The sequence below is a fragment of the Alosa sapidissima genome, chromosome 9 (genome assembly GCF_018492685.1).
Source record: "Alosa sapidissima isolate fAloSap1 chromosome 9, fAloSap1.pri, whole genome shotgun sequence".
Lineage (NCBI taxonomy): Eukaryota > Metazoa > Chordata > Actinopteri > Clupeiformes > Clupeidae > Alosa > Alosa sapidissima.
Genome location: NC_055965.1, coordinates 6396525 through 6411210, shown reverse-complemented (window position 1 = coordinate 6411210; position 14686 = coordinate 6396525). Strand labels below are relative to the sequence as shown.

At 48.0% G+C, this 14686-nt stretch overlaps 1 protein-coding gene across 1 annotated transcript in view; it reads left to right on the top strand.

Moving 5' to 3' along the window:
• The first annotated feature begins 814 nt into the window (after window positions 1–814).
• The window catches only part of ube2o (ubiquitin-conjugating enzyme E2O), a 30755-nt gene continuing 16883 nt past the window's right edge, over window positions 815–14686 (top strand). Inside the window, exon 1 of the mRNA XM_042104762.1 lies at window positions 815–1588. Coding sequence (XP_041960696.1) covers window positions 1157–1588 — 432 coding nt within the window. The 5' untranslated portion in view covers window positions 815–1156. The remainder of the gene's footprint in view (window positions 1589–14686) is intronic.

Here is a 14686-nt window from a genome sequence, read left to right as displayed (position 1 = left end):
CCACACACATGACACATGTCATCATGTAGGCTGTTTGTTGATGGAACAAATAAAAAAAAAAAATGGAACAAATCTCCGTTAATCCTTCACAAAACAGTTGATGACTAAACTAATTCCATGACTTTCCCTTTTGCTTTCCGGTAACAATCATCAAACTTTAACGGGGATTAGAACCTTTGTGGAACATGGATTACATTGTTTATAGGCCTACCCGAGACACTGTTTACAATAACAGTGCCCAATAAGGCATCTGCTAATTTAGGCTACTAGATCTAAATGGTAGATGAATGATGGACCTCAATAACGGCAATAATTAGGCCATGACTCCAGTGGCAAACCCGCGATTGTGTTCTTGCTTGTTTGAGAGTGCTTGAGGAAACTTTCCCACAGGAGAACCTCGATAATCAGACAACCTCGACTGAACCCACTGAACTGCCAACCCAGAACTACTGTGTATAACCATCTTTGTATTTTGGTCGGCTGTATTAGTCACATGCATACCACGACTCGTTACCACTCCGACCGATATACATACACAGATGTCAGTTCGCAGTTTGTGAAGACTGGGGCTTAATGTTACGATAGGCCCTATACTAGAAGGTATGCCAGGATGAAGCGCGCATGTAGAACTACGATACTGACACCGTGCGGCCAAATGAATTTACCATGTTGCGTGGGTGGAGCTGAACATGTGCTTTATTGTTGGATAGGCTATTACTACCGGTGTTATGTGACTACAAAATAGCTTGTCTTTTAGGTTCTTATTAGCCTATAGTTGTGCAATTATAGACTGCTATATTCTCTGCATTCCAATTTATGTTAGCCGCGCCAAATTAAAACAAACACACTTTGCCTTTTAACTCAATTTAACTAGCTAACTAAATAATTGGATGAGTTGATTTTTTATATATATATAAATGAGTAGGCCTATAGGCTGACAGGTGGTCATTCTGTCGTTGCATATTGTTAACATCTTGTGAGTATTGTCAGGCTGTTATTCCACTCCCTCTTTTGAAACGGCTTCGTCGCTTCTACCAACGTGCGGTGATACGTACCGACGTAAACACGTGCAGGTCCCTGGTTACAGGTTTCTGCTCATTATCCCTTCTCTACCATCCCTCTCGCTCTTTCGCATCATTCCCCGACAACAGCAGCGATGGCGGAACCCGTGGCATCGGAGGCTACAGACGCAGCATCCCCATCCCCGACTCCAGCCCTTTCCCCGGCAGCTAGCCCAGGATCCGAGCCTCCTTCCATGGCGCTCTCTCCTTCAGCTGGAGGATCTGAACGACTCCTTTTCACCCACGACCTAGTCTCAGGTCGGCATCGTGGGTCGGTCCGATTTGGCCTTGTGGTAATGATATATGGCGAGGATGATTTTGACTCTGATTCGGACATAGATGTGGACATAGCGGGCGATGGCGGAGGTAAAGGAGGTGGTGGTGGCGGCTGTGGGGTATGTGCTGTCTCCGGTAACTCTGATACAGAAAACGGTGCTGCGGACTCGCGGACACGGCCTCTGGGAAGAGGTTTTGTACGGGTGCAGTGGTATCCAGATGGAGTAAAGCAAGACGTTCATGAAACCAAGGTAAGTGTAAAATGTAGCGCTACTTTCTCACAATATTTAGGCTATTTCATTGTTGGCTGGGCATCACACCCGGGAAATGTTATGCTAACATTACGTTTGTTCGTTTGTTAGCCAGTATTACCAGCACCACACCAACATTTTTGTCAGCTAGCTAGCTAACGTAAGATGCAGCTAACTGTCTGTCTTATGGTCTTATCCAGTACAACGCCTCGTTGAACACCCGATATGAAGTAGTTGGCCAGCAAGGTCGCAAGGGAATGGACAATATGGCAAGGAACGCACTGATGCATTAGCTTGCCTTGCTAGCTACTTCACGTTGTCAGCTCAAACAAACTGGTTGTCAAACAGCTACTCGCTACATCTAACGGGAAGAACATATACAGGCCATGGAAAGGATTGCATGTAGGTTCAGTAAATCAGTCAAGCAATTTGCAGTGTGCAGAGATTCATGTTGCATACAGAACAAGTTAACAAGCTAAGGTCCATGCACTAACAGCTAACGTTAACCCATTGCTCGGTAGATGGAATCCTGCCAAACAACTTTGAACGTGACAATGACATATCCTGCCTACATTTGCTGACTTGTGAAAAGTCCCGAGCTCGCATGAGGTGTGTACAAGCCATCTAAAGACCACCAGAATCACAATATTTTTTCAGCATTCACTGCCATTTACAGCGTGCAGCTGTGAGGCGGTTAGAAAGGGTTGTTGCTGGAATTTCATATCACTGTGTCATGGTAGAAAAGGAAAAGCAGATTAATTAATGCTATGTTAGAATTAAAAATTTAAACGTGACCCAATCAGTCTGACATATCTTTCCAGCACATAGTTTCTCTGCCACATCATGCAAGTTGTAGGCCTACATCAGCAAGGCTCTACACAGTTATTTGACCAAAGGATGGTCATGCATGATCCATTGCTGGGGCAGGGAAAAGATGGAGCTAGGGACTACCAGAGTCCCAACATAACATGATTGGCCTAGAAGGTGCTCCAGCTCTTGCATCCCTCCAGCTCTTTGCAGTCCATTGTGTGAACATGAAATGCTCTGGTTGAGTCTGGTGTGTGGAGTGGTCTCTGACTCATGACAAAGCCTCATCTTGTTGACTGTGGAGGAATAATGGGAGTCAGTGGCAGTTTGCAAACAGACTCTATGTTCTTCTGACTTCCACCCAGTAGCCATCGGTCAAGCTGCGATGCTATACTATAGAAGGAGAAGGTTACAAAAAAAAAAACACCCCTCGCTTTTCTTGATGTCTGGAACCTACCCCCATAAGAGCACCTTGAGATTTGCCAGTGGCTTTTTTGTAATAGAATTTGCTTTCAATCAAATCTGGGGTGGGGTGGGTGGGTTTATCAATTCTCATTGGCCTTATAATAATTATGAACCAATTACTATTAAAAATGGTTGAAAGGTTGAGTGACAAGATCTCTGATTAATATTTGTTTGTTAGAAGTTGTGTCTAGTTAGCCTTATGTTGACTATGGAATATATAACACAAGAGATTAGCTGTTGGTGAGAGACCATTAGAAGGAAGGTCAGATTGATCCATCTAGGCCTAAGTGAAGCCGGGCATCTTTGGGGATGACTGCTATATCTGGCGTTACGGCATCCCATGATGGCCATTTGTCAGGCCTGGACTGCAGCCTCTGCTGGCGTAATTGCTGTCGCCCCAAACCCCTGACTTTTCCACCATCTGTTAACAAGGGTTGCTGCTGCTGCTGCTGCTTCTTCCCTTGCTTGACATGAACTACCAGACAGGACTGTTTACTGCAGTCCTCAACTTCTTTTGATGGGCCTAAATCCAATTAGTTTAGGCGGGGTTGCATTTCTACAGTGGCAGTAAGACCCTGTTTTGTAGAGGCATTGGGAGGTGATTGCTTTTATGCAACACATATTTGTTGCCTTCCATCAGACTGAGTCCTTGGTCTCCTTGGAGATCACAAGCACGCGGTCCAACACAGGGGCTGTTAATGAAAATCAGCTATTGAGTGGGACATGCCGTCTCCTTTGAAAAACATCCCACCACCTTGCAGTGTATAGTGTTTGTTGTGGAAATTCATCCTTGGGAGGCAGACACTTTTCAGATTAATAAGACGGGGCACTGCACAACCTGCACAGACACGGCTTTGATTGAAATCTATTTAATGATGAATGCCCGCCTGTGTGTGTGTGTGTGTGTGTGTGTGTGTGTGTGTGTGTGTGTGTGTGTGTGTGCTTAAATTCAGTCCCTAAAAGCGAGAAGTCAGTGAGCACACTTGACTGCATGCCGTTCTGCGAGTCTCGTTTTCTAAGATAACAGAGAGAGTGGGGCATGCTGATCAAGTTAAGGCATGTTGATCAAGCTGATTTAAGAGCCCACCACCACCACCCCCACCCCAGCCCAGCCCAGCCCAGCCCTGAAGAGGCTAAGTGCCCCATCTCCGCTGAAGTCATGGGGAGCCAACGCCCTGTCCGGCAGGCCTTCCCCTGGGGATGGATGGAGCGGGAGAAGGAGGGAGGGGGGAGGATTGGAGAGATGACACAGCAGAGGAGGAGAGGAGAGGAGATGGGAAGGCTGGGTTGGTGGGGGAGGGGGATGGGGCGGGTGAGAGTGAAGTGGCCAGGTCTGCTGTCGACTTGTGTGCAGTGGGACAGATGGTAGCTATGCTAATTAGCTTGTTTCTCCCCTCTTTATTTTAAATTTAGAAGAGAGATGAAGAGTTGGTGTCCCTTATCTGTTATCCCACTCCAGTCTCACACACCCCATTTTTAGAGGCAGCCTCAGTCTTCATGCGGCCCTCAGGCGCATTAACAACAATAGCCTCCATCCGCATGGCCTGCCTCATGTAGCACTTCAGTTTTTTTCTACGGTTGGCTTTCGCGTGGGTGAATATGAATGTTTATTGCCAGAGCTGTTTAATATTTGTGAGGTGCTGTGAGACGCACACACACACACACACACACACACACACACTCCGCTGTTGCTTCCAAAGCAATTTGGAGAAGAGTCACGTCTTTCCTGGCAATGTCCTAAGCACCAGTGTGGATGAATGCATGGCTCTCCCATCCCATCCCATCCAGTTTTCTGTACACGTTCAGCTCAGGGAAATGGACTGAACAGGGCCAGTGATTGATGGGTGGGGGGTGGGGGGGCTCTTGAGTCAAATGTCACTGAACCCATAAACGTCTCCCAGGCAGGCGGGCTCAATGAGGCATCTGCCATGCTTTTGCTACCCGTCCCAGGACCCAACCTACGCAGCGCACACGAGCGCTTGTTAGCATGTAGCATCGCAGCTTGCTTGCTTGCTTTTTTCTGCACAGTCATCCTGTGTGCTCTGAGTGTGCGTGTTGCTATTGGATGAACCTGGTGACTGGTTACCAGCCAAGCCCCCGCAGGCCAGCCCTTTTGTTTACGCTGGTGTTCTAGCACTGCTGGGGCTCCGATAGCCGCCACCTAATTAGGATTGGCGATCGCTTTAAATAGGCTTTTAAATTTCCATTTTCTCTTCACTTAGGGAAGCATGTTCCTGTCAGCGAATCTATTTAGGCCATGGCAGCACTTTTTTTTTTTTTTTTTCCCTTTCCCTGTTCAGCGTTGTCCAATTAATCTGAGTAATTGCTTGAAACGTAAATAAGCACATGCAGTGAGTCGTGCTGTTGCAGAAGTTGAACGTCAAGACGCCTTGACAAAGGCATCCTACGGATTGAGTGACTGACATGAATTGAATTGGTCTGTAAACGTGACAAAAACACAAAGCCTTTGTTTTGGAATTCATGTCTTGTTTTTCACTCTGATCCTGAATAACAGGGTTTCGTTTCTCTTTAATGCTTATTTGCATGCGTGCATTTTTGCGCCTCACTTTCTTTATTTGTTTGCACTACCGAACAAATCAATTGTCTGCCCATCAGCGGGATCCATCTTTACTCAAAGCAGTCCTATGATTGACACCGTGGCCAGCTCTGTGTTTACTGGAGAGCCTCACTGGCACTGCTACAGCTTTCTGCTCCTGGCCAGAGAGGCTCTGCCTGACATTGGCTATATCGGTGCTAAGACCTTAATGGACTTAAGGAGGACTAAGGGCAGTATACTCACATCTGTGACCCCCCAGTCCAGGGCCTTTATAGTGCAAACATTAACGTTCAGCTCCGTCATTGAAAAACGAGACTGGGTGATGGAGCAGCCTGACCGCTGCAGTTGTAATACGCTGTGATGGGGGGAGTCTTAAGGGCAGGTTAGTGTGTTTTGCGCTTGGTTGGCTATAAGTCCTGAGCGCAGAGGGGGAAAGGCAGGCGTAATCTCTCTGTCCACCTCAGACGGCTAATCGGTGACAGATTGCCATGCAGCCAGCGCCCGCCAAAAGAGACGAGCAGGGCTGACCTAATGCCAACGACTGCCAGCTCTCTCTCTGTGTGTGTGTGTGTGTGTGTAGAAATGGGCTTCCAGTGTCTGCTGTCAGTTTCACACATAATTCTGGTGCAGGCGTGGCATGGCCATGACAACAGGAGTCAAACTCCGAGCGGTGGGAGGGGGCAGGGTGGCGAGATGACTCAGAGGTCGAGAGGTCACGGCTGCTGGCGTGTAGGGAAGGACGGCCGGAGCGCGCTGGGATGTCAAACCAAAAAGGTGTAGACATCTTTCCTGTGCTCTGTCCAAGTGGCGTCGTCGTCTTTGTCTTCCTCTCGTTCTCTCCTTTCTCTCTTCCCTCCTTCTGCCTCTCTCACTCCCCTCCCCCCTTCCCTCCTTCTGCCTCTCTCACTCCCCTCCCCCCTTCCCTCCTTCTGCCTCTCACTCCCCTCCCCAAGGATGCAGCCCAGTGATGTAATGTGGAAAATCTACCTCTCCCAAGATAACGCATCAGATGCTCTCCATCTCCTCCTCCTCCTGCTTTCTGTCTGTCTTTCTCACACTTGGTTTTACACTCTCACTTTCCCTTGTTTCTCACACTTTCCCTTGTTTTCTTCTGCCATCTTTCTCTTCCTCTGCTTTCTCACTCTCACTCCTCCCGTCACTCTATACCCACCCCCATGACACACACACACACACCAACATCACGCATGGACATTACCTCTCCTGTCATTGACCTAATATAGCATCGTGGTCATACAGTGCCACTCTGAAGCTGACCTCAGCTTGTTTTGAGCCGGTTTTGGACGCTGAGATGAAACCTGACTGGTGTCGTCATGACTCTGTCCCACAGCAGCCTGTGTGCGCTCAGCAGCGCAGGTGAAGGGATAAGGTTGGGACTGGGAGCGGACGCCTCTTAGTAGCCTGTGTGCGCTCAGCAGCACAGGTGAAGGGTCAAGGTTGGGACTGGGAGCGGACGCCTCTTAGCTGCACAGCTGCATTCAGGCTCCTTGGTGTTTTCAGCAGAGACTGTTAAGTCTGTCTGTTTGTTTGTTCTGTAAGGAGGAATATGCGTTGAATGGGCTAAAGAGGATATTACATTTTGAAAGAATGCATTTCACAAGGCAGAGCCACAAATGTGGTCTTGCAAGACAGCATCAGGGCCTGGTGGGGCTTTGCACTGTCTGAGTGGCAGTCTATTGTTTTAGATGTCTCTATGGGAGTCTGACATGTAACAACAGGTTGGGGTGTAGCACAGTTGTGGGGCATCCTTCAACCACATTATTATTATCCCATTTGAGTGGAGCGTTTGTGTGTGTTTTTCTCGTGTGTGTGTGCACAACCTGCCTGCCTCTTTCTGTGCAACTCTTGATGACCCAGAGAAACAGCAAGGTCGCCGAGCACTGCAGAGTCCCATGGTGCAGTCAGGACTATCTCTGGTTGTCTATCTATAGCTCTCTCTCTCTCTCTGTGTGTGTGTGTGTGTGTGTGTGTGTGTGTGTGTGTGTGGAGTAGACAGGTCGGGGAGTGTCTGCTCTTTAAGGCGTGGCTCCTCCACAGCTGCAGCTCTCCATGCGGTGTCTCTCTCCATCACTTTCTCTCACTCTCCCCATTGCTCTTTCTCCATCTCTCCATTACTCTTTCTATCTCTTTTTTTACATTACTCTCTCTCTCTCTCTCTCTCTCTCTCTCCCCCCCCTCTCTCTCTCTTCCTCTCTCTCTCTCTCTCGGTCGCTCCTCCGCACGCTGCGCTGCGCTGTGCTGCGCTGTGCTGCGCTGTGCTGCGCTGCTCTTCCCTCGGGGCCTCCAGGGGAACGACTCGTGTTCATTAGCCCAGGATGTCCAAACAAACCTGGGACAGGCGGATTCCTATTGATCCCTGTAATCAATCTGCACCCTCTAATAGTGGGTGCAGCCAAGGGCGAGGGTTGTGACAGTGTTCTTGTTTCGTTGCGCTAAGTCTTTGTTGTCGTGTGTGTGTGTGTGTGGTTTCCTGAAAAGACCCTCCGCAGTCAGGTGTTCAATTAATTATCCAAATTTTGTTGTGACCCGGAGGGATCTCTGTTCTCTCGCCTTTTTTTTGGCACTGTAAAAACTGCTGGCCGCACAGGATGCGAGTTAAAGCAGAGGGAGTGTGCAGGAAGGTCCAGGAGAACTCCCTCCATCTTTCTCTTCCTTTCTCTCTTTCTCTTTCTCTCTCTCACTCACACACACACACACACACACACCTCTCTTCCCTCTCCATCTCCCTTGTCACCACCACACCACCATGCAGAACAGTCTGCCTGTTGCCAGGCAGGAGGATGGTTCTTTGTTCTGATAATGGCATTGTGCATCACCATTGTGCATTGTTAATTGGCAGCTTCTGGTGTGTAAACAATGCCCGCACTCCCAGTAAACATCATTCCTGAACTCCCATTATCAGGTTATCAGGTGCTTTTGGCCCCTAGGCCGTTGACCTTTCCTCCGGCACAAAGTAGAGGTTTTCTCTTGGCTGACGGCACCAATAGATATTAGCAAACAAGAAGTGGCTAGAACCAAGGACAAGTTATTGTTTGCCTGTTTGGTCTTTTCGAGTAGTGACCCCATGTGAGTTTGTTTGTGTGTGTGTGTATTTGTATTATTGCTAGATAACTGAAAGCACTGCGGCCTCGCTGCATCTCCAGTGGTGAAAGTATGCGGCTGACAGCGGTGTCACGCTGAGGGGAAACGGCATGCGCTGGGAGGTCCTTTGTCTGGAGCCAGACAGGGACAAGATTGATGCGTCCCCCTCAAAACACTCAATCACTCCCTCACTGTCTTCACAGCGAGAGCTAGACGGCAGCTCAGCGAATGACCGCCTAACCCCCCCCCCCCCCACCATCCTCCTATCACCCATCGCCATCTATTTTTAAGAGACTGACATGACATCCAGCTGCAGTACGCTTCATAAACTCCCAGCATCGTAGAAGGGCAGCATTAGCGATAGCTGACTAGTCTTCATGGGTGAAATAGCTTCATGTTTATGACCTTGTGGACTATAATGGAAAATAAAATAATAAAAACCGGGCTCCTTTTACGCTCACATATGGACAGTTGTTGTCATGACGGCAACAATCAAACGGCTAACTACATCACTAAGCAGTTAAAATGAGAGAGAGAAGCTAAATCTACATGTTAGCGCTGTGGGTGGGTTTGGATTTCTCGTGAAGCGTTATTGATAGTTAGTCCCGGTGAATTCTGAGGGGGAAGCAGGCCGTCTCATCAGGATGCTTGTGAGTGCGTAATGAAAAATTGCTAACCCGGGGGGGAGGGGGGGGGGGGGGCGGGCCCAATCTGTCTTCCCCTCCGACATCTCTGTCCTCATCCCAGAACGGAGCAGAGACGGGTTGGGGGGAAAGGAGGGGCCGGGAGGGCTTGACAGACAGGCTGTTTGGAAAAGATTACAGTAGGCGTGGAATGCAGGGGGAATCGATAATATGGCCCAGCCTCCTGTTTCCTGTTTTGTGGTGATTTGGGTCTGTGGCCTGGGAGCTGTCATCTGGGAGGTAGTTCAGCAGATTTACTGATGACACACACACACACACACACACACACACACACACACACACACACACAGACACTTGCTGCAGGAGGCCCTTTTAGTGTTTGTGTGTGTGTGGGTGCTGCAGGGTAAACTAGCTATTAAAGGCCCGAAAGAACGCAGGCTGCCACACAGTCTGGCCAATCAATTCTCTAATCAGTAAATGAAGTGCCCGCGCGCTGCAGATTGCCAGTTACAAGCCTGCCCGCCCCCCCTGGCCTCGGGACACTTCGCTCGGGCAGAATGCCAACGAGAAGTGGCGTCTCCCGGCAGAGCCCTCCTCAACATCACCACTTCCTCTTCCTTCTCAAGAGAAACCTTTCATTTGACCGGCGCGTTAGCAGGTGAACTAATTTGGCCCAATTGTGCAATTATGAAGATAATTATTAGTCATTAGGTTGAAACTAGATATGAAATGGGAAGTGGAAGTATAATAAGTCTATTAAAGCACCTTGATTGTGGAAGAGGGGGAAAAATGGCACAAGAGCATTCCAATGAGAGTTTTGTATTGTCCATCCAGACCTAGAGATGAGGGTTAGTATTGTCCATCCAGACCTAGCGATCAGAGTTAGTATTGTCCATCCAGACCTAGCGATGAGAGTTAGTATTGTCCATCCAGACCTAGCGATGAGAGTTGGTATTGTCCATCCAGACCTAGCGATGAGGGTTAGTATTGTCCATCCAGACCTAGAGATGAGGGTTAGTATTGTCCATCCAGACCTAGCGATGAGAGTTAATATTGTCCATCCAGACCTAGTGATGATGGCCTTCTGGTGCAGCCCCACAGCAGAAGCTGAGAGCCATGCGGCTTGGTGGTGGCACATGTGAAATCCTGGGCAGACTCCACCACTTACCAGCAATCTCTAGAATCCTCATTAGCATGTGGCTCCACGTGTTGGAATCTTGCTGCATTCCTTCCTCACCCCTCCAGCCTCCCTTTCTCTCCTCCTCCTCTCCTCTCTTCCTCCTCTCCTCTCCTCTCTTCCTCATCCTTCTGTCTTCGGCTGGCCTGTCAGCGAGCGATGCTGTGTCATCCCGTCTCATCTCCTGGCGTCTCACTCCGCTCCGTAGCTGGTGTGGCAGGCAGGGCCGCCGCCGCTAAACTGAGCTAATTAGCCGGAGAGGAGGGGAGACGCTGCCTGCTGTCACCTTGCTTTCGCAGCCTGAGCCTCAGGGTTGTTACTCTGTGCGAGAGAGAAGGAGAGAAGAGAGGCAGCTCAGGGCCACTTTAAGGCTGTAAAGTTCTCTGAATTTCTGAAAGTGTGTCTCATGAATGTTTGTGAGGCCGCTAGTTGCACATTTAAAATGAGAATACGTCATTATTAGAGTTGCCACTTTTACATTACAGATGCATCATTGATTGTATCAGGTAATCGGGTAAATATTCATGAGTATGATTAAGCTAGTTGTAATCGATTGATTTTTAACGTCATGATCAGTGGAAAGAGCCCTATGTCATTGTTTTGTTGGAGAATGAAGCCATACAGCTCTTCTATTTTACCACTTACTCGGAGTTAACTTGCCCAGGTTTGTCACCAAACCACGCACTTGGGATACGCCCCAGGTAGCTCCCCCTTTCTTCCCCCTTTTCCCCCACTTTGTTTGTTTCCAGTTCACAGAGCTGGAACTTTGTAACAAAGATCGTGAGGAGATGTTATTTTTTTTTTTTGGAACATTCAACATGTTAATCGCTTAGCATCGCTTGCCCTACCTTAAGATGTGCCACACTATACCATCCCAACCACAGTCCTTAAACGTGAAAATGATTTCAGTAAGAATCACTCATGAGAAGAAGCAGAGAGGTAGAGGGGAGGTGAAAGACTGGAGGCTGTCAATCTCTGTTTGGTGCTTGATACCTCGTGATCATAAAACTATTATTGGAGTCGAGATCGAGGTGTAATTGAGGTTCAACACCTTTAAGATCTTCCAAGAGATACAGCTACTGTGGCAGAGTGACAACTGATTTTTATGCCCGTTTGCGAAACTATTGCACCGATGACATTTATCTTTCTGCAGATAGAGAAGGTACTGCTGTCTTCCTGAGCCTGGTGTACAGAGTTGGATTCTTCCCCCTTTAGTTTTATGAGGCTCCATAATATTAAAGCTTAGAGCAGCCTGTCAGTCTGCAGGCCTTTTTTGAAAACTTTGCAAATGTTATCTTCAGCACCCACACACTCACTAAATTTAGCCACGTTTAGCAGTAGCAAGGATCATTGTTTTTTACTGGCAGAAACATGACCCAGGTCCCTGTGGATGGGAAGGCCTAAGGCAAATAAGAACATACACACCGCACACTGTGTGGTGGATTTCTGGCCCTCCGTTAAGCTGGTAGGCCGTGTTGTTGATATGCGGTGCGTGCCCATACATTATGACACGGCATCACGTTGATCCTCCCTAAGCCAGTCGGGCGCCCCATGCGGGTGTCTCCACGGCACCCTCCCCTCCCTGGCACATGTGTCACAGACAATGCCGTCATGCCAAGATAACCCCCCCCCCCCCCCCCCCCCGGACAACTCGCTGAATTCTAAACAGGCAAAATCTGCAGCTACCTAATAATTAGGACCCCCCCCCCCCCCTCCCCTCCACCTTTCTCTCATCCCCCAGAGCGGCCTGAATGAATGAAGCATATGTCCTGCTTCTCGCCACACTTTTCTCACCACTCTCATGCTCCTCCTGCTAGGGTTGGGGATTGGGGGGGAGGGGTCCTAATTATTAGGTAGCTGCAGATTTTGCCTGTTTAGAATTCAGCGAGTTGCCTGGCGGTGCTGCACGGTGGCGTAGCGCTACTGTGCTATGACATTCACTTGGAGCCTCATTTGTTGCTTACGACATCACCCTCTGTTCAAATATTTATCCAAAAACATACAGATGCAGTTGCAGATAACCAGCAGGCTGCCAGCAAGGCTTCTCTCGAGACTGACAATGAATTTGGGTCACTTATCTTTTGCCATGTGCCGCCGACACCCTACTTTTCCCATCATCCTCTTGTGCCTCCCTGTCCTGCAGAGCCCGGGGTTCACACTCCCACACTCAGGAGATGCTGGAGAGACATCTGCTGCACCTTCGCCATGGCAACTTGCCTGTGGAGGTCCCTTTTGAACTGTTGGGGGAGGGGTAGAGGTTGTGGCTTTCCCCAAATATGTCCCCACTGTAGGGTTTATCATCACACTCAGCGTGGAACCTGTAATATGTGGTATTGGGGTGTTTCATTGTCCTTGAAGTTTGGGTGGTTTGCAAAAAGGGTACTCGTTTTTTAACAACTTGCGAGAACTCGAGGAGTGCGGTTAGGGTGTTAGACTGGCTTTCCCTCTGGTGCTCTTTAGTTTCAGGGATTCAAATAGTTGAAAATGTTTTAGAGAAAATCTAGCTATTCAGTTAATACAGGTGAGTGCCTCAGATTTCCTTTAAAACATTTTATGTCTGTATATTCTGCTGTTTCCTTTGGTTCATTTCACTCAGACTTGGAGTCTGTGTGGGTATCTTTGAATTCCATCGAATCTGTGCTTTTAGTGTGTATGGTCCTTCAATTTGCTTCGCCTCTGTCTGTAGTGAGTAGTAGAATACAAATGGTCAAATGGTAGAATACCCCCCTCCATGGTCATTTGCTCCCCCTGAGAAAAGCCGGCGTGCCTCTCTCCTCTCTCCTCCCCAGCATTTGAAATGCATGGAGTCATCTGTGGCTGCCCAGCCCCGTGCAGTGCAGAGCTCTCCGTTCTCATGCAGCACCTTGCCCCACCTGCAGCCGCCTGCCAAGTTGGGAACTGGGCTCTGTTGTTTTCATGAGCTGCCAAACTGGCACCTCTCCTTTGACCAGTTGGCCTTACCTGCCACAGTCTCCGCGTTATTGCTCTGAAGAGCAAGGCCTTTTTGCGGTGGCCTTTTTGAAATGCCACTGCACACGCGAGCCGTGATCGGTCAGTCGCTGGCTAGTCTGCTGCCCAAACTACCCACCCCATCTCCATGGCCTGCTTTTGAGCCCTCGTTTTATGCAGGCCTCTTCTCCTCTTTGTCTGCTAACAGTACAAAATGCAAAACCTCTTCCTGCTGGATGTGTCAGTTTGTCAGTTAGTGTGTCTGTGCTGGTGTCCCAGCCCTGCAGAGACTCCTTCCTATGAGCACCAGTTTCATTAAGCTGTTTTGACTATTAAGAGAGTAAAACACTGTATCTGTAGCCTAGATCTATGTTTTGACTATTAAGAGAGTGAAACACTGTAGCCTAGATCTATGTTTTGACTATTAAGAGCGTAAAACACTGCATCTGTAGCCTAGATCTACACAGGTCAAAAGGTTGGGGTCACTTAGAAATTTCCACTCCATTATAGACAGAATACAAGCTGAGATGAGTTGCATTGTTTTTTTAATCAGGGCAGCAGTTTTCATTATGTGCTTACATAATTGCAAAAGGGTTCTCCAATGTTTTCTCAGTTAGCCTTTTAAAATGATATCAGATTAGTAAACAGAATGTGCCTTTGGAACATTGGATGAATGGTTGCTGATAATAGGCAATGTAGATATTGCATTAAAGATCAGCCATTTCTTTCTACAACAGTTGAGAACACTTTTGCAATTATGTTAACATAATGTAATCTGAACTTCTACCCTGATTAAAAAAACAATGCAACTGATCTCAGCTGGTACTCTGTCTACAATGGAGTGGAATGGAAATTTGTAAGTGTCTCCAAACTTTTGACCGGTAGTGTATGTTTAGGCTATTTTGCATTGAGGTGTGAAAGTGAAACTTCAGTTGGTCGCTGCTGTACTATCCAAGTGTGACCAATCAATGTATCAGGACTTTCTGAATCCAATGAGTAGCTCGGCCACAGAGCACCACTGGTTTATGCTTAATGTCCTCAACTGCCACACAAAGCAAAGTCAAAGCCAAATTATTATTCTACTGAAGTCCTTTGTAAATGTACCTTTTTTCTGTACAGAAAACTTGCTGCTACAATAAACATAAAGCTGCTAAATAAGCAATTACTGACACGATGAATCGGTTATTAAAAACACAAATAGGGACTTTTTATTATTGTATGCACTGCAGGCAGCAACTGGTTACTGTAGTAGTCAACAGCTCCATCTGCTCTACTTGCAGCTGAATCGCTTGACTAAGAGAAGTTGGGTCTGGGTTAGAGCTCATGCGGTTGGCATGGGTTTCCCACAGTGGCAGAAGGGTTAGGCCATTAGGTTAGGCTGGGCTCCATCCATCAGGGCT